General features: G+C 40.8%; 1 protein-coding gene across 11 annotated transcripts in view; it reads left to right on the top strand.

Annotated features, from left to right (window-relative positions):
- FRMD4B (FERM domain containing 4B) overlaps nt 1–16,621 on the top strand; it is a 323,079-nt gene that overhangs the window by 202,221 nt on the left and 104,237 nt on the right. For all 11 annotated transcript variants that reach the window (XM_058728806.1, XM_058728805.1, XM_058728811.1 and 8 more), the window contains 2 exons: nt 736–830; nt 8,211–8,303. In XM_058728806.1, the coding sequence (XP_058584789.1) occupies nt 736–830; nt 8,211–8,303 (188 nt within the window). The remainder of the gene's footprint in view (nt 1–735; nt 831–8,210; nt 8,304–16,621) is intronic.

A 16,621-nucleotide genomic window follows, 5' to 3' on the forward strand; every position in this document is an offset into this window, starting at 1 on the left:
GGTAACGAGTAGTAGAGTCATAGTTTTATCTCTGATCCCACAGCCTTGGGTCTCCAGCCTCTTCAACTGGCACCCGGCAAGCAAGATTATTCCTACAGTCCACGTAGTGAGGTGTTTGATATTCTTTGTCTTGGTCACTAGCACCATAGTGCCTGTAAAAGAGTATTTTTTCAGGAGCACCTGGGTGGCTCAGTTGGTTAAGCATTCAACTCTTGATTTTGGCTCAGTTCATGATCTCACGTTTTGTAGGATTGAACCCCATGGCAGGCTCTGTGCTATGGGACTCTCTCTCTCTCTCTCTCTCTCTCTCTCTCTCTCTCTCTCTCTCTCCTCCCTCCCTCCCTCTCTGCCCCTCCACTGGTGGTGCACCCATGCTCTCTTTCCCTCAAAAATAAATAAAAATAAACATTCAAAATGACTTTTAAAAAAAGTATTTTTCCAAAACATCATCATGTTAGTAAATACATTGTCCCCTGAGAGGAAAAAGTAAATTTCTGGGCTGAATTGCAAATACATGAAACTGACGATCTCATTGATGTTTCTATTACCATTTCTCCCCGTTCCCAATCTCTTGGAGAATGGTCTATAGTAGATTAACCTACGCAGCCAAAGGGGGCAGATATTTAAAAACAAACAAACAAAAGCTGCTTTGAACTATTTGGGGCAGAGAAGGGTGGTAGCAAAAAGAGAGTGAGGCAACGAAATTGCTTTTCTGATAACATTTTATTTTGACAGCCCAAACTTTTATCAAGAGAATTGCTGGACCTTGTGGCTTCACATTTCAACCTGAAAGAAAAGGAGTACTTTGGAATAACATTTACGGACGACACGTAAGTCTTTTAGAAACGTTCAGTTCTTTCCCTTTCATCTGGACTACCTACTCACTGTCATTCACAATTAGCAAAAAATTGGTGGTAATGCCCCAAGAATTAGAATATGCCCTGCTTAGTTAAAGATTGTTTAATAACAGGATTTCTCTCCTAGGACTACTAGTGGAAAGGGAGAAGAAAGGGAATATTGATCATTTTTAAACACGAAAATATTGCCCTAAGTGTTTTAGAAATTTGTTTTGTAATGAGGTTGTTATTGTTGCTAGTACATCTGCACATATTTTTTAATGTAGATGTGTATGATTGATATAAACACTAGATTTTTGGGGTGTGTGGGTGGCTCAATCATTGGGCATCTGACTCTTTTGATTTCTGCTCAAGTCATAATCTCACAGTTTGCAACATCAGCTGTGCGTAGGGCTCTGCATGAGCCTGCTTGGGATTCTCTTTCTCCCTCTCTCTCCACCCCTTCTGCTCATGCTCCATCTCTCTCTCTCTCAAAATAATAACCATAAATTTTTTTTAAAAAAAGAAATACTAGATTGTTATTCACTCATATATTGAAATGAGAATTAATGTCTTGGGTGTTGATGGCAAGAAAGTTTAAAGGCAGATGTGTGGCCCACCTGAAAAATACTGTAGAGTTTTAATACAGAATAAACTTCTCCAGTTCTACTTAGGTCCATTTTATGTCACCTCTTCACTATCTTTTTTTCTTTTACCTTAATTTTTTATGTTAACTTGGACATTGTATATATTTATCAATAATTTAAATGCTTTCTGAAATTAGACCTATATATAACAATAAAATCATAAGAATTTGGGGGCACCTGAGTGGCTCAGTCAGCTAAGCATCTGACTTTTTGGCTCAGGACATGATCTCACGGTTGCTGGGTTCAAGCCCAGCATCAGGCTGTGTGCTGACAGCCTAGAGCCGGGAGCCTACTTCAGATTCTGTCTCTCTCTCTGTCTCTATCTCTCTCTCTGCCCCTCCCCACTCATGTTCTTTCTCTCTCTCAAAAATAAAGAAACATTCAACATCTATAATGCCATTTTAAAAGTGTATATGGATGAAAAGATTGCTTAGGCTTCAAAGACAAAATTTGTTGCATTTTGCTGGTAGTCATTTTTGTCAGGAAATAAATAAATAAATACTATAGTACAAATAAATAAATAAATAAATAAACATTAAAAAAAAAACAAATATAAAATCCAAGAAAATGCATTCCAGGCACAGAATATATTGGCCTACCAGTGAGCATTCTTCTTGTACTCTCCAAGTTCAAATGTTTCTTCAGTTCTTTAGTTTAACCAGGCAGAAAATAATCACAAGAAGGGGTTACTTTTTTTTAATATCTTGCTTCTGATTATTTCCAGCCTAGGTGGGCCACTAGCCTAGGACCCCCCCCCCCCCCCCCGACCTGCAACAACCCCCCACCCCCCGCAGGAAATGCCATCAGGCTCAGGACTTGGGCTGGACAACACCAGGCAATCACTTGCTGGGAGACACAAAAACCTGAAAACTTTGATCCCAGGCCCAGGATGCTTCCTGAATAGGGTTCCACAAACCAGAAAGAAAGTAAACTAAACATCACTCACCTCACTCAGAATCACAAAATTATCAGTTCATGCAACAACTATTTGAGACCCTGTATGATCAGTCCTCTGCTGGGTGAAATAGGAAGGGCAGATAAACCTCTAACCACAAGCTCTTCACTGGAAAGACAAGGCTAGTTCATGTGAATCAGTGATTAGACGCATGCACAAATACACACACACACACACAGGTTGTAAGTGATTATGAATGCAACAATAGCAAATAGAATATGGCGAAATCCTAAAATACATAATGGCTAAGTTATATGGTTAAACTGTAAGTGCTGTAAGCCCTAATTTAGAGAGGTCACATAGAATAGAGACAAAAAGCATGAATATTGGAATAACTTACTCATTCAACAAATATTTCTTGAGTGCTCACCAATTGCCAGCCATCGTCCTAGGTTCCAGAGATTCAGCTGTGCACAGCAGAGACAAGGTGCTTGCTTTCCTGGAGCTTATATTGCAACGGTGTGGTGTAGCAGAACAAACACATAGATCAGTGAGAAATCACTAGAAACAATACGTGCTTGGAAGAACATGATCAAGGCCATGATCAAGAAAGGTGGGGGGTGGGGGCAGTTTTAGATTGGTGGACAAGGAACACTTCTAGGAGGTGACATGTAATAAAAAGCAAGAACCAGTTCTGCAAAAGTTGGAAGGCATTCCAGACAAAAGCCAGTGTGAAAGCCTTGAGGTGAGACTGAGCTAGACTTTTGGGGGGGGGGGGGTTATTTTGTAGTTTTGAGAAAGAAAAAAAAATCCACCGTGATTAGAATATAGAGGGTAAGGAGGAAAGTGGTGCAAGTTAAAGGTTGAAAGGGAGGCAAGGAGTAGATGCTTTAGAATTGTGGTAGCTATGTGATTTTAGGCCAGTTACTTAACATCTCTGACCCTCTGCTTTTCTCATCAGTACATCGGGCATAATAATAGTACCTATATAATAAGGACTATATAGGACACGTGTAAAGGGTACTAGTATGATGTACTGTTAAGTCAGGTCAGGCGTGCACAGGCACCCACTAAAAGGAAGCTGTCATGCTATTTTTGGTACTGGCAGTAAGTTCAGTGTCCAGAAAGGGCTAAAGGAGGACTTGAGTAGAATTCACACAAGAGGATGACTACAGGGATACCTGGGTAACTCATTCGGTTGGGCATCTGACTCTTGATTTTGGCTCAGGTCATGATCTCATGGTTCGTGGGTTCAAGCACCACATCGGGCTCCATGCTGACAGTGCAGTGCCTGCTTGGGATTCTCTCTCTCACCGTCCCTCCCCCACTTGCAGGCTCTCTCTCTCTCTCTCTCAAAATAAATAAATACATAATTGTTTTTAAAAAAAGAGGGTAATTACCAATGGACAGTGCAAGGCAAGTAGACTTGGGGTAGAGGGGAGAGGAATGGGAGATGACATTCCAGGGAAGACTTATTCTATGGGCCAGTGCATGAGCGTGGTAATGTATATGATTACATCGTGGAGCAAGATACAAGACGGACAAGATCATAGGTGAGTGAGCCCTGCGTGTCACATAGATCCTAGGCCACTGCAGGATGTTATGCCCAGGAGTTACATAATTTATGACTGGTGTTGCAAGTTCCCCAGGCTACAGTGTTCATGGTGGGCTGGAAAAGGGGGTCCTGGCTACATGGATGGCTTCTGGGAAAGCTCCCAGTTCAGGTGAGCATAACCAAACAGTGCATAAATCAGGCATGCAGATATAAGACTTTCTCTTCAGAAGGAAAAGGAATAATATGAATGACTTTCTTTAATGCCTTGGGCCACCCTCCCCCTCTTCTCCTCTGGGATTTCTTTCTAAATCCTCTCCTGGGAGAAGAAAGTCTCACTCAGGCGCCTCCTCCAGCTATCTCCTTTGGCGACAGTGGTTGATGGTTATAGTCTTTCCAAGAAGCCTGGCTCCAAACTGTCCTCTGTGTACTCCCCTGCAAGTGACAGCAGAGTCTATTTTTGAATTATGACCAGTTTGGAAGGTGTCTTCTGGCTCTAGCTGTGTTTATTTTCAGAAGAAGTATGAGCAGGGCTTGGGGGGGGGGGGGGGGCGGGGGTGGATTTGGCCATTTCCACCTTTCTGAGGAACAGGTCTGGAAAATTGCTTCTGTCTAAGGGTGTCTCTTTGGAATGTCTTGGTCACAAGCCTAGCTCTTTTTCTTTGTCTGGTAAATATTTTTGGAAAGTATTTTCTTTCAGCACTCCCTTTCCCCCGCCCCCCATAAAACCACTGAGTCGGATCCCTCCCAGGATGCTGTCTGAATTGTATTTTCCAACCTAGATGCCACATCAGCCTTTTGCCTTCAGTGAACTTCTCTAAACAGAGTAAGGCAACGCTGAGGGGAACATTTTGTCAATGAAACTAGCCACTGTCTATGCCCTACTCCACAGGCCAAGAAGAGAAATGGAAAAATAGAGTTGTGCCGTTACATAAGAAAGGTAGTGATGGTGACCAACAAAAATAAATCCATGGCCCTGCTGGAGGGCGGGGTAGAGTTCCTTGAGATTATGCTTGGAAGTACCTCCTGGTGATCGGTGTGCAGAGGCAGTCTTTCACCCCTAGAGGGCAGTCTCGCCCTCCTGAGATAGCCGCCTTGAATTTCGCCAAAATGGTTCCCATCTCTTCAACTCACTTGATTTTTTTTTTAATTCCACTGTTTTGAAAGGCTTTGTTGAATAAGCTTTGTTTATGAAGAAATAAATAGGTTTTACAACACAGTTGTGAGTTTTGATTACCATCCCGTTCGATGGATGTGAGATGATGGGCTTTTTGACCCATATACTTCTATATATACTTCGCCACCCTCTCGCCGAAAAAGTTTGCCTTAGGGTTGACCTGTGTGCACAGTTTCATAGAGGTGAATGTGTAGATTCAACTTCGCGAGATACTGATTAGATCTAGAATATTTGCTGATGGAAAAATTTGAGAAAAGCTGGTTAGAAGCAATAAGTGCTTTTTGATCTCATTTTAGTCTCAGAGACTGTAAAACAACACGTTAACCATAATTATATCTCAGTGATAGAGTTATGGGTAGTTTTCCACTTTTTGTTCTTCTAATTTTATTTTGTTGTGAGATTATGGATGGATTTTTTTAAGTTTATTATTATTTTTTTGTCATAATCTCTACACCCGATGTGAGACTCAAACTCATGATCCCAAGATCAAGAGTTGTATGCTCTTCCAACTGAGCCAGCCAGGTGCCCCTGGGTAGATTTTTTAAATATAATATTTAATTTATCCTTTAAAAAATATTTTTATATTACATATACATAAATGTGTTTTTATAAAAATCATGTAACATGATAGTTGAAGCCAGTCCCTTTTGATTATCTTCCCACTCCAAATGTTGCAGTTTACTCTAGACCTCTCTAGAACTATAAGCATTTCATCCATAGATAATAGTGTTTTCAGTGTGCATCTTTGGTTAATATAATTGATTTATGCTGTATATGGTATTATACAGTTTGCTTTATTCATTCTTGGACATGATTCCACGCAAGTTCATGTAAATATACACTGTGCTTTTTTAATGATGCCACATCTTTCCTATATAAAAGCAAGAAAAATGATTCAAAATTAGTCTCATTTTCCCTAAAAACTTTGAGACCTGATACTGTACGCTATTTTATGTATTTTAAGACATATATTTGACACATGTCTGAAGTTGGCATATGTCTTTAACTCAGTACCATTCTAAACTGCATGAATTACAGGGGAAGAATCTCTTACCTTCTAACCCCCATGTTTCTATTTTTTATGCACAAAAGCAGTATTTCTAAAAACTTCCCCTTATATCATTTATATCAGCTTATTTATCTTTGTAATAGTCCTCCAAGTAAAGCTAGGGACAATTATCATAAGCCTCATCTTAAAATCACAGAAACAAAGACACATTTTTTCCAGTGTTGAGACTAGTAAGTGACAGAGACCAGCCAAAAGTTATAAAAGCTGATTCAGCCCTGTAGTCTCCTGTATCCAGAGTCTTGTGCTCAAAGCCCTGAACTTAAGTCTTAACTTTGCCACCTTTTTTTCAACCTTATTGTAAAATATAGCTGTAATATGTAAAAAGTTCCAGCTTAGGTGGCACAGAGTAGTTGCTCAATAATGAGAAGCCCTTCTGCTTCTCCTTTACTTTCTCTTCCTTACCCTTCTCCTCCTTCTCTTGCTCTTCCTCCTCCTCCTTCTTCTTCCTCTTCTCCTGCTCCTCCTCCATTCTCCTCCATTCTTCTCCTCCTCCTCTATTCTCCTCTTCCTCCTCCATTCTCCTCCATTCTTCTCTTCCCCCTCCCCCTCATTCACTCTCCTCCTCCTCCATTCTCCATCATCTCCTCCTCCTCCTCCCCCTCCTCCATTCTCCTCCATTTTTTTCCTCCTCCATTCTCTTCCATTCTCTTTCTCCTCCTCCTCCTCCTCCTCCATTCTCCTCTTCCTTCTCCTCCTCTTTCACTCTCCTCCTCCTCCTCCATTCTCCTCTTCCTCCTCCTCCTCTTTCACTCTCCTCCTCCTCCTCCTCCTCCATTCTCCTCCATTTTTTTCCTCCTCCATTCTCTTCCATTTTCTTTCTCCTCCTCCTCCTCCATTCTCCTTCTCCTCCTTTTTTTCCCTCTTCTTCTTCCTCGTTTTCTTCTTCCTCTTCTTTATTATTACTATTATTAGTATTTCCTATCTACTTAAAATGACTACAGCTTAGAGTTTTCTGAGTTAAAAATTATTTACTCAAAGACCAAAATAGGTTGGAAAATATCTTCTGGCCCATTACAGGTTTTATTATAATTTTACACCCCATCACTATTTGCATGTTTTTGAGTTTTACATAAGCAAGCAAAATGGAGTCTATGCCTTCTGGGAATATACAGTCTAAAATGGCCCAACTGGTTGGACAGCCTTGGAAAAGTCATGGAAATGATCCCAAGTCATCAATCCTTTTAATCTCTGAGAGGTCACAATTTAAGGAGAACTGTTTATATCCACGAACTTTAGGCTTTTGGGTAAATAAACAAATACAAACTTAAATATTAGGAGGTCCATAATATACGTATAGAAACAGCACTCAGAAAGCCTTTGACCCTGTACTTTTAAAGAAACTGTAGTATTGTTATATGTGTCCGATGATTTCATTAAACCAGTTTTCTCTTTCTTGACTATCTAAAATATTCATATATCATATTTAATAAGAATTTAAAGATTAATGTATTAACGTTCAATTAGTTTTCTTTTTACCTCCAAAGGCACCCAGTGTTAGTCTCTTATTTATCATCTCAGAGATATTTTATATATGTGTGTGTGTGTATTTTTTAATTTTAAAAGGGTTATATTCTGTACTCACAGTCATGCATCTTGCTTTTCCATTCAACACCATGTCTGGAAATTGTTAAAAATAGGTTTGTAAACATACTCTCCCTCTTTTGTGTGGCTACATTGTATATTATTTCTCAGTTTAAATTATTTTTTTAAACATGACTTTGTTGGACATATATAGGTTGTTTTGAACCTTTTTCCTCTTACAACCAATGCTAAAGTAAGTGACTTTATACTTAGGCCATTTTTCGCATGCACAAGTTTATCTTGCTAAACTCTTGCACATGGACAGTCTAGTTCAGAGGCAGATGCTTTTATAATTTAGATAGTAATTGTTAAATTGGTCTTAGTACCAGTTGTAACAGGTTATACACCTACCATCCGTGTATGACACTTTCCCCACAGCTTTGCCAACCCTGTGTGTTATTGAACCTTTCTCTGACTTCTGTTTGATCCTTTTTCTTTGCTTTACTCTCACAGAGGTCAGCAGAACTGGCTGCAGTTAGATCACCGAGTTCTTGACCATGATCTGCCCAAGAAACCAGGCGCAACCATTTTGCACTTCGCTGTGAGGTAGGTATCGATAGAAATATCCAGCATCCTCACTTCCCTTAAAAAAAAAAAAATCTGGTGATCCACTAGAGAATAAAAAAAAGAACAGACCCATCAAAACATTATGTGAAAAAGATTCTCTACTGTCTTAGTCTGGAGACTAAGTTGCCATAGATACCGTGTAGGATTGTTTTCTTTGAAGATGAAGGGTAGAATCACCTTCCTTTATTCCTCAAAGTCCTCTGGATCAACTTAAAGGTGAAAAATACATTGTATTTTAGTACATAACTTGTTTCTGACTTAACATACCTTTAGCATTTTTTTCATTTGAAATATGGCAAACATTTACTGTTACATGTTATGTATGGACATTTCCTAGACTGTGGAAAGGATTCAATTTTATACAATTTCACGCCTTAGTTTGAATAGACGATAAAATGCAAACAAATGCTCATGGAAAGAATTATCTTAACCCTACAGAAATCTGAATTCAGCTTGCAGGCAGAGAGATTGCTGAGAAAGATGTAAGGAGTCCTTGACCTGTTCTCTGAGCTCTGCTTAATTAGGAAATTCACTTACCCATACCTATGGGCCTCCATGTATGTTTCCTCCAGAAATGGATGCATTCAACTCAAACAGTGATTTCTTAGAGCCTGCCCATGATGGGAATGTTTTTCCACATGAAATATGCACACTCTAAGATAAATAAAATGTTATAAAAATTAACACCTGTGTTCCTGTGCCTAGTTTAAGAAATAAAACACTACCAGTCTTGCTGAAAGCCCCTTTTTGTGCATTAGCCACTCTTCTCACTACCTGAATTTGATGATAAATTTCATGATAAGTTGTCTTCTTTGTCTGAAGCCAAATATGGTAAAATAAGGTAAGGTAGTAGATTTCCCAGGAATCTAAATAAGCTTTCGTAACGCTAGATCAACCTAAAGCATGATTCTGTATTCTGGGCTTATGTTATTTTTTGGATGTTGAAATATGCTTTGTTTGAGGCACTTGGCTGGCTCAGTCGGTAGGGCATGCAGCTCTTGATCTCTGGGTCGTGAGTTCAAGCCCCACATTAGACAGTCTAGTTCAGAAGCAGATCCTTTTATCATTTTGATAGCAAAACTAAAAAAAGAAAGAAAGGAATATGCTTTGTTTTATGACATCATCGTGGAAGCTTCTTATTATCCTTTTTTAGAATTTATATACTATGATTACCTAACAAAATCATATTGATTTACACACTTTTTAACAAAATTTTCACTTGAGTCTGCTACATTAAATCCAAAGTGTGGTAATAAGATGTCCCACCTTTTTTTAAGCATCTTGTTTTATATGAATTGCTGGTGATTGTGGATGATAACTGCTCCTTACTCAGTAAATAAAGTGTGGATGATCCCCAGTTTGTTTTTTGCTTTTCGCTCGGCAAGACTGGCCTAGAATTTCTTTCATGTCACCAGAAATCATATTTTTGAAACCCAGGAAGGAGGTCACATAAATGGTGATTTGTCCAGGAGCATAGCTGGTGTGGAGAAATGGGTGGAAATCCTAAAGAAAAATACAGGACTTTCCTGGAAAGAGTATGACATGAGTGTGTGTGTTTGTGGAAATGGAGAAAAGGGCAAACACAGACTAGCAAGCAATAGGAAAAAGTGAGTATTAGTAATTAAGCAGGGGGCAGAGAATAGAGAAATTTTCATCTTGTGTCTGAGCAGTGGCCCAACATCAATATATTTTTTCACAAAATGTTATAGTATCACTGTAAACATTTCAAATTATATGAAATTACTCTCTCCCCAGCCTTCCTCCCTCCCCTCTACCTCCAGCTCCTTTTTATTCTTAGAGAAAAGTAAGGATGATAGTTACTTGGTGACTTACTTTGTTTTTACCTGGAGATTTTTCCTTGTTTATGTAAAAATCTACTTTATTTCTTTGCACTTTCGTAATTGAGGTATCCAGTCCCCTATGAAGCACCTAGGCTGCTTCCAATTATGTCTATGTTAATGTAGGCTGCAGTTAACATCCTTGCTTTTTTTTAATCTTGTTTTAATCAAAAAAATTTTTTTTAATGTTTATTTCTGAGAGAGACAGAGTGTGAGTGTGGAAGGGGCAGAGAGAGAGAGGGAGATGCAGAATCTGAAACAGGCTCCAGGCTCTGAGCTGTCAGCCCAGAGCCTGATGCAAGACTCCAACTCGGGAACAGCGAAATCATGACCTGAGCTGAAGTCAGATGCCTAACCAACTGAGCCACCCAGGCGCCCTGACATCCTTGGTTTTTTATCTTTGCACACACATGTAGTATTTACGCAGCATACCTCCTCAGCAAAACCCTTTGTCTTTGGAGAACTTAACAACTACCATTTATTTAGTCACCAGACTGTGAACTCGTTCTTGAACAGCTGATATCTGGCCCAGTTTTGGTCTCAAAATAAGAGGGGAGAAAGCTCTGTCTTCCTTCTTATTCAGTCATTCATAAGGCAGTCCCGTCTTTCCGAAGCAGGTTCCTGAGATACCCAAGTAGCCTGCTACTCATTCCGTGAGTTTCAGCACTTACTTGAGTGTTATCTCGAGAGTATCCCATAATCACAAGCCATTACTTCCCCTTAACTACTTGCATGTTTAAAACCCTTATCAACTTTTTAATTATTTGCGTAATTTTTCCTCCCAACAGTACAGTGAGATCATAATAGTCTTTCTTATTATTCCAATTAAGTACTTGTTGTTACTGCAACTTAATTAAAGGAATGATAAGGCAAAAGCACACAAAGAATTAACTGATGGAGGTCACTTAGTGGAATGTCATTCTCTGGAGATCTCAGGAAGGCGATTACATGCATCCCTGTGAAGTCCAGTGCCTCCCAGAGGGCCTCTAGCCTTCTCTTTTGAGAGAACAAACTGTTGGTGGGAGTTATATCCCAGTAGACACCGCCAATAACCCTCGAGGTCTTGCCTGAGTTGTCTACACATTTAGTCAGTGAAGAATAGAACCAAAGATGGCTTTTGGTTTTGTTTGGATATTGGTCACTACGGGAGCCTCTGGAAATACGCAGGACCTCTTTTTTTTTTTTTTTTTAATTGAACTATAGTTGACACACAATATTACATCAATTGCAAGTGTACAACATAGTGATTTGACAACTCTATACATTATGCTGGGCTCACCACAAGGGTAGCTACCCTCTGTCACCATACAGCGCTGTTACAATATGGCTGACCATATTGCCCATGTTGTACCTTCCATCCCTGTGATTTATTCATTCCATAACTGAGAGCAGTCACTGAGGTGCAGTCACCAAGTAGTTAATGCACAATGAGAAAGGATTCCCTACAGTGGTAGCACATTACAAGGATATGCATCCCTGTTATTTTTGTTGCAAACAATTAGAAATATCCAAATGCCAACAATGAAGATAGGTTCAGTAAGTTATGGCATTCTCACAGTGAACAATTGATCACTTTAATAAAAGAGATTAGATTTTTTTTTTTTTTAAGTACGTTTCATTCCAGTACTTCCCCAGAGGGAGAGGGGGCACATTTCTGAATCGTCCTAGGAATTTCTCAAACTATACGGTCACACCCCTCCAACTCCCAAATCCCCCACATTCTGGCCCAGATTCCGATATGGTGCACTAAAGATAGTGAATAAGGTATTGTTCAAGTTGGTGTGACAAATAAAGAGAGATTGGGATACAAGATAATTTTGCAAAGTGCTATAAAGATATAAGAAAATATCAATTTTTTAAAAATTGTAGTGTTTATGAAAAAGAAAAATACCATACGATTTTGCTCTCAAGATATTGAAATGTAGTATTAACCCTATGGAGGGCACTGGGCTAAATATTTGACATGCATCATCTCACTGAGTCCTAAGCTAAACATTGGGGTCCTGCAGTCGGAGAGGGGGGTCTTGGGGAGGGGGCGACTTTCTCTTGGTTAATTTCCCCCAGGATACAGGGAGCAGCTCAAAAACACGTGCTGCTTCTGCATGGAAGGAAGAAAACATTGAAGGTGAGGGCACTTAGCTTTCCCTTTATGAACTTCAGGATTAAACCTTTGTCTTTTCTTTAGTTATAAAAGCTCAATGATACATGCTAAATACATGTGTGCCACATGGGTGTATAGAGGCCCCATAATTTATTTCTGCACCATAATTCATAGAACCAATTCTCTATTTCCATATGAGTCCAAACTCCCCCGGTTGCGGGGGACTTCCCCAGGCCAGGGGTTGTTATTTGCTGCTGTAAATTATCTTCTGCAAACACATGGGCCTCTTTGGTAATGCAGCCCAGATGTGAGCATTTGAAAAGCTTGATAGTGAGTGAGCACACAAGCATTTAAATCAGAGAGCAGGGACTTGGCGTGACCTCACTGGAAAACCTCCCATCCCCTCTGGGGAGGGCAGGCGGAGGTGGCTCAGGCTGGTACCACCCAGCTCCACACAAAGCAGTGTCTCAGGGTCTTGCACTCCCTTATTCTTAGACTACTTCTTGCTTGCTCCCCCACTCCCTCCCTTTCTGGTCTTCCATCTTCTCCTCCCTGCTTTCCCTCCTCCTCTTTCCAAGTCACCTCTGCTATGCCCGAGGACTGTAACTGGCCATTCAGAGGTAACCCTTGAAGTGTTGTCTGTGACACTCAGGGCTGAGGACTCTCTGTGTTCATTGGAGAGTAGTAGAAATGTGGGGGGTGGAAGGGAAACCACTCCATTTCTGTCAAAGTTGCTGAAAATATGGAGCATTTGAAAGACTTTCTCAGGCTTTCAGCACCCCCTGGCCTGGTTCTGGAACACTCAGCCTTTAAATAAGAGCTAAACTTGGGGCACCTGGGTGGTTCAATTGGTTAAGCATCCGACCTCAGCTCAGGTCATGATCTCACAGTTCATGAGTTCAAGCCCCATGTTGGACTCAGTGCTGACAGCTCAGAGCCTGGAGCCTGCTTGGGATTCTGTGTCTCCTTCTCCCTCTCCCGCTCCCCACTCACACTCTGCCTATCTCTCAACAATAAATAAGCATTAAAAATTTTTTTTAATTAAAAAAAAGAGTTAAACTCAAGGAAGCATCATGACTGTAACCTGTGGGTCCCCATCATTCCACCTGATTTTTTTTTTTTTTTAAGAAAGTCAAATACATATATGGAATACAACACAACAGGTTTAAAAAAAAAAAAAGAGACTGGTGAAAAAAGAGACTTGTTACTATGGAAAGACACCCCAATATATTCAAGCAGATCCCAAAACAATATGTGCAACATGATTGCACTTGTGTAAAATCTATGAGTAGGGGAAAAGTGTAAAATGTCAACAGTAGTTAATTTCTGGGTAGAATGATTATGGGAATGATTTTTTTTTTCTTTTTTTGCCTTTTTGCTTATCTATATATGTTTTTTCCTACAGTGAACACATTACTTAAGCACTTTTTTTTTAATGTAAGCATTATGATTGATAAAAGGAAGAGAAGTTAGAAAGTTTGTGAGTGGCTAACCCTGAGTTATTTTAAAGCTATCAAAGAGCAGGAGAAGACAGCAAAGTTTATCTCCTCAAGGAGGAATGTGATCAAAAGCCCAGAGGAATAGCTGATTCCTCCTAGTGTGGGCCCAGCAGAGATTCTTTGAGCAGGTGTGTGGGGTCAGCTGGTGCTCTGGGCCACCCACCACACTCCCATCTGAGCGCACAATATCCCAGAACCTGGACAGTGTGACTGTTAGTTGCCTTAATATTGACCGTGACCTCCTAAATGGCATAACCCGTTCTTGAATTTCCAGGCACTTGTTAGAGGCCTCTATCTGTGAGGATCCAACATCCTAATTCATAGGAGAGCTCCAGAAAGACACAGAACACCTCAAAACTCGTACCCAATCCCAACTGCAGTTTCTTACAGGATTATGTTCCTCAGTGTGCTTTCTGATCAAAAGCAGACCTCGTTTGTGGGAATCGGCTCCCTCTCCTACATAACCGGTCCTCAGGGTGACATTGAAAGGGCAGAAGGAAAGAATGAGTAATCTGACTTGTGCAAAGAGCTGTAGGGTGCAGAAGTTAAAGCTTGGCCTTCAGCACAGAGTTTCTTAATAGCAGCACTATTGACATTTGGGGCAGGTAATTCTTTGTCATGGGCAGTTATACTGGATTGTAGGATGTTTGCAGGGTTCCAGGCTTCCGCCAACTAGATGCCAGCATGCCCTGTAAGTCAAGGTAATCCATAAAATGTCTTCAGCATTGCCAGAGGCACCCCAGTCTACCTACCGAAAATCAGTGCTTTGTCATCATTCCTGGGTTTGAATCCCAACTCTTCCATTTATTAGCTCTGTGGTGTTTTGCACCCTTTATTGGGCCCATTTTCCTCAGCTGTAAAATGGACCTTGTTGTTGGAGGATTAAACCTGTAAACATATAAGGTGGACCCTCAGTAAATGTTAATGATTTTTATGGTATAAATGACAGACACTGTTGAATGAATGAAAAAAAATGTCATGATGTGATATATATACAGTCTTTGAATGTGGAAGGTTTGCGACCGTCTGGCTTAGGTCACTTTTACCCTGGGTAGAGGATCTCATCATTCCATGTTCATCATTCACGGTGCCCAGCTGTCCCCACCCTATCCATCTTACCTCCCCTGCCTCTCTTCCTGCCTCCTTCTCCAAGCCTGTGTCCCTACCTTCTTCAGGGAGGACAGGAGCAGACTGTTTTGCAGTTTTGAAGGGAAGAGGCAAGCACTTGGATACTTCAGATTGCTCGGGGCTGGAGACTTCCTCTCCTTTCCAACAGGTCACAGCAAGGCCCTTACCCTCCTGGGCCTCCAGCCCTTCCTCCTGCAGCTCACAAAGAGCCACAGCGTGGCAGTGGAGCGACAGGGCAGGTTCCTACAGGCTCCCCTAGAGGGCTCTCTCTGGTTCTCCTAGAGAAATTCAGAAGTGAGAGTGTCTTCCTGGAGGGGGGAGCACATTGTGGAAGCAAACAGTGCTTTCCTTGGGGAATTCTCCCAGACTGCACCCCTCCCAGAGATAAAAGGAGCATCTGAGACTCCCACAAGCCCTGCATAATAGCTTGGAGAAAGTGCAGTACATCTTAAATTACTCTGCTGTCTTCAGCATGCGTTACAAAGCGAGACTAGGAGGTTGCAGGGTCATTATAAGCAATAAGCAGAGATCTCCCTGCTCAGAATGTGGATTGGGATCTGATAGGAATCTCCTTAGGCCTGCGGCCACAGTGAGTGCCTGAAATTACCCACAATGATGGACTGAAACCCAGAAGGAGGCCCCTCGCGGGACGCCAGTCACAAGCTCAGCGTTGTTCAAAATGCAAAGTAATTGAGCAATTCTTGCCCGATTCACCATCTTCAAAGATATCACTGAGACGTAAGGAAGCCTTGGAAGACAAAATATGCTCAGTTGGAGAGAACAAGTTGTAACTGGTCCGAAGGACTGCTGTTTCACAGCATTTTCCTCTTCTCGATTAAAATGGATGCTTTGAGAGCATTTTGTTTCCTTGAGAGAGAGAGCTTAGGAAAGATAACCTGCTGAAGTTTTAAAAAGTTTCCCAACTCAGTCAAGGCCTTTTGTTATCGTCCCATCAATGGAGGAATAATAATAGTACTGTAATAATCACCACCACTCATTGACTGCTGAATGGCCTACCACCCATTATGTTGAGCACATGTAGAAACATCTCATTTCTCTGGTATGTGGTCAAGTAAGGAAAGTGAGCCCTGAGAGCCCAGGTGGCTGGTTCAAGGCCCCAGGACGAAGCTCAAAGTAGTCTCTTCCCCACTTTATGGTGTTGACTTTTGATCTCTGTGAATAAATGCCCCAACAGGAAAATATTGGCCACCTACACATAAGTGACTATTGACAAGTGGCCCATTCCAAACAATTCCCATGTTCTACTTTTTGCCACACATGTGTTGTCATTGGACAGGCTTCCCTCTCCCCCGAGCCATCTTTATCACATCCCTGAAGTGTGATATTCTGTTACCATTGATGAATGGTAAGGTGAACACCTGTCCCATCAAGAAGGAACAAAGAAGTGGGAGAGAGCTAAAGCATAAGAGACTGTTAAAAACTGAGAACAAACTGAGGGTTGATGGGGGGTGGGAGATGGGTATTGAGGAGGGCACCTTTTGGGATGAGCACTGGGTGTTGTATGGAAACCAATTTGACAATAAATTTCATATATTAAAAAATAAATAAATAAAATAAAATAATAAAAAAAAAAAGAAGGAACAAAGACCACTGTTGGAGGGAGCACACACATTAGAGACAAAACCTCTCCAAGCAAATGGCTCAAGCAAATTTTCTTCTCAAAAAAATTGTAGTTACTAAGCTGTATGAAGTTTGTCTATAAAACATATA

Source organism: Neofelis nebulosa, chromosome 4 (assembly GCF_028018385.1).
Source record: "Neofelis nebulosa isolate mNeoNeb1 chromosome 4, mNeoNeb1.pri, whole genome shotgun sequence".
Classification (NCBI taxonomy): domain Eukaryota; kingdom Metazoa; phylum Chordata; class Mammalia; order Carnivora; family Felidae; genus Neofelis; species Neofelis nebulosa.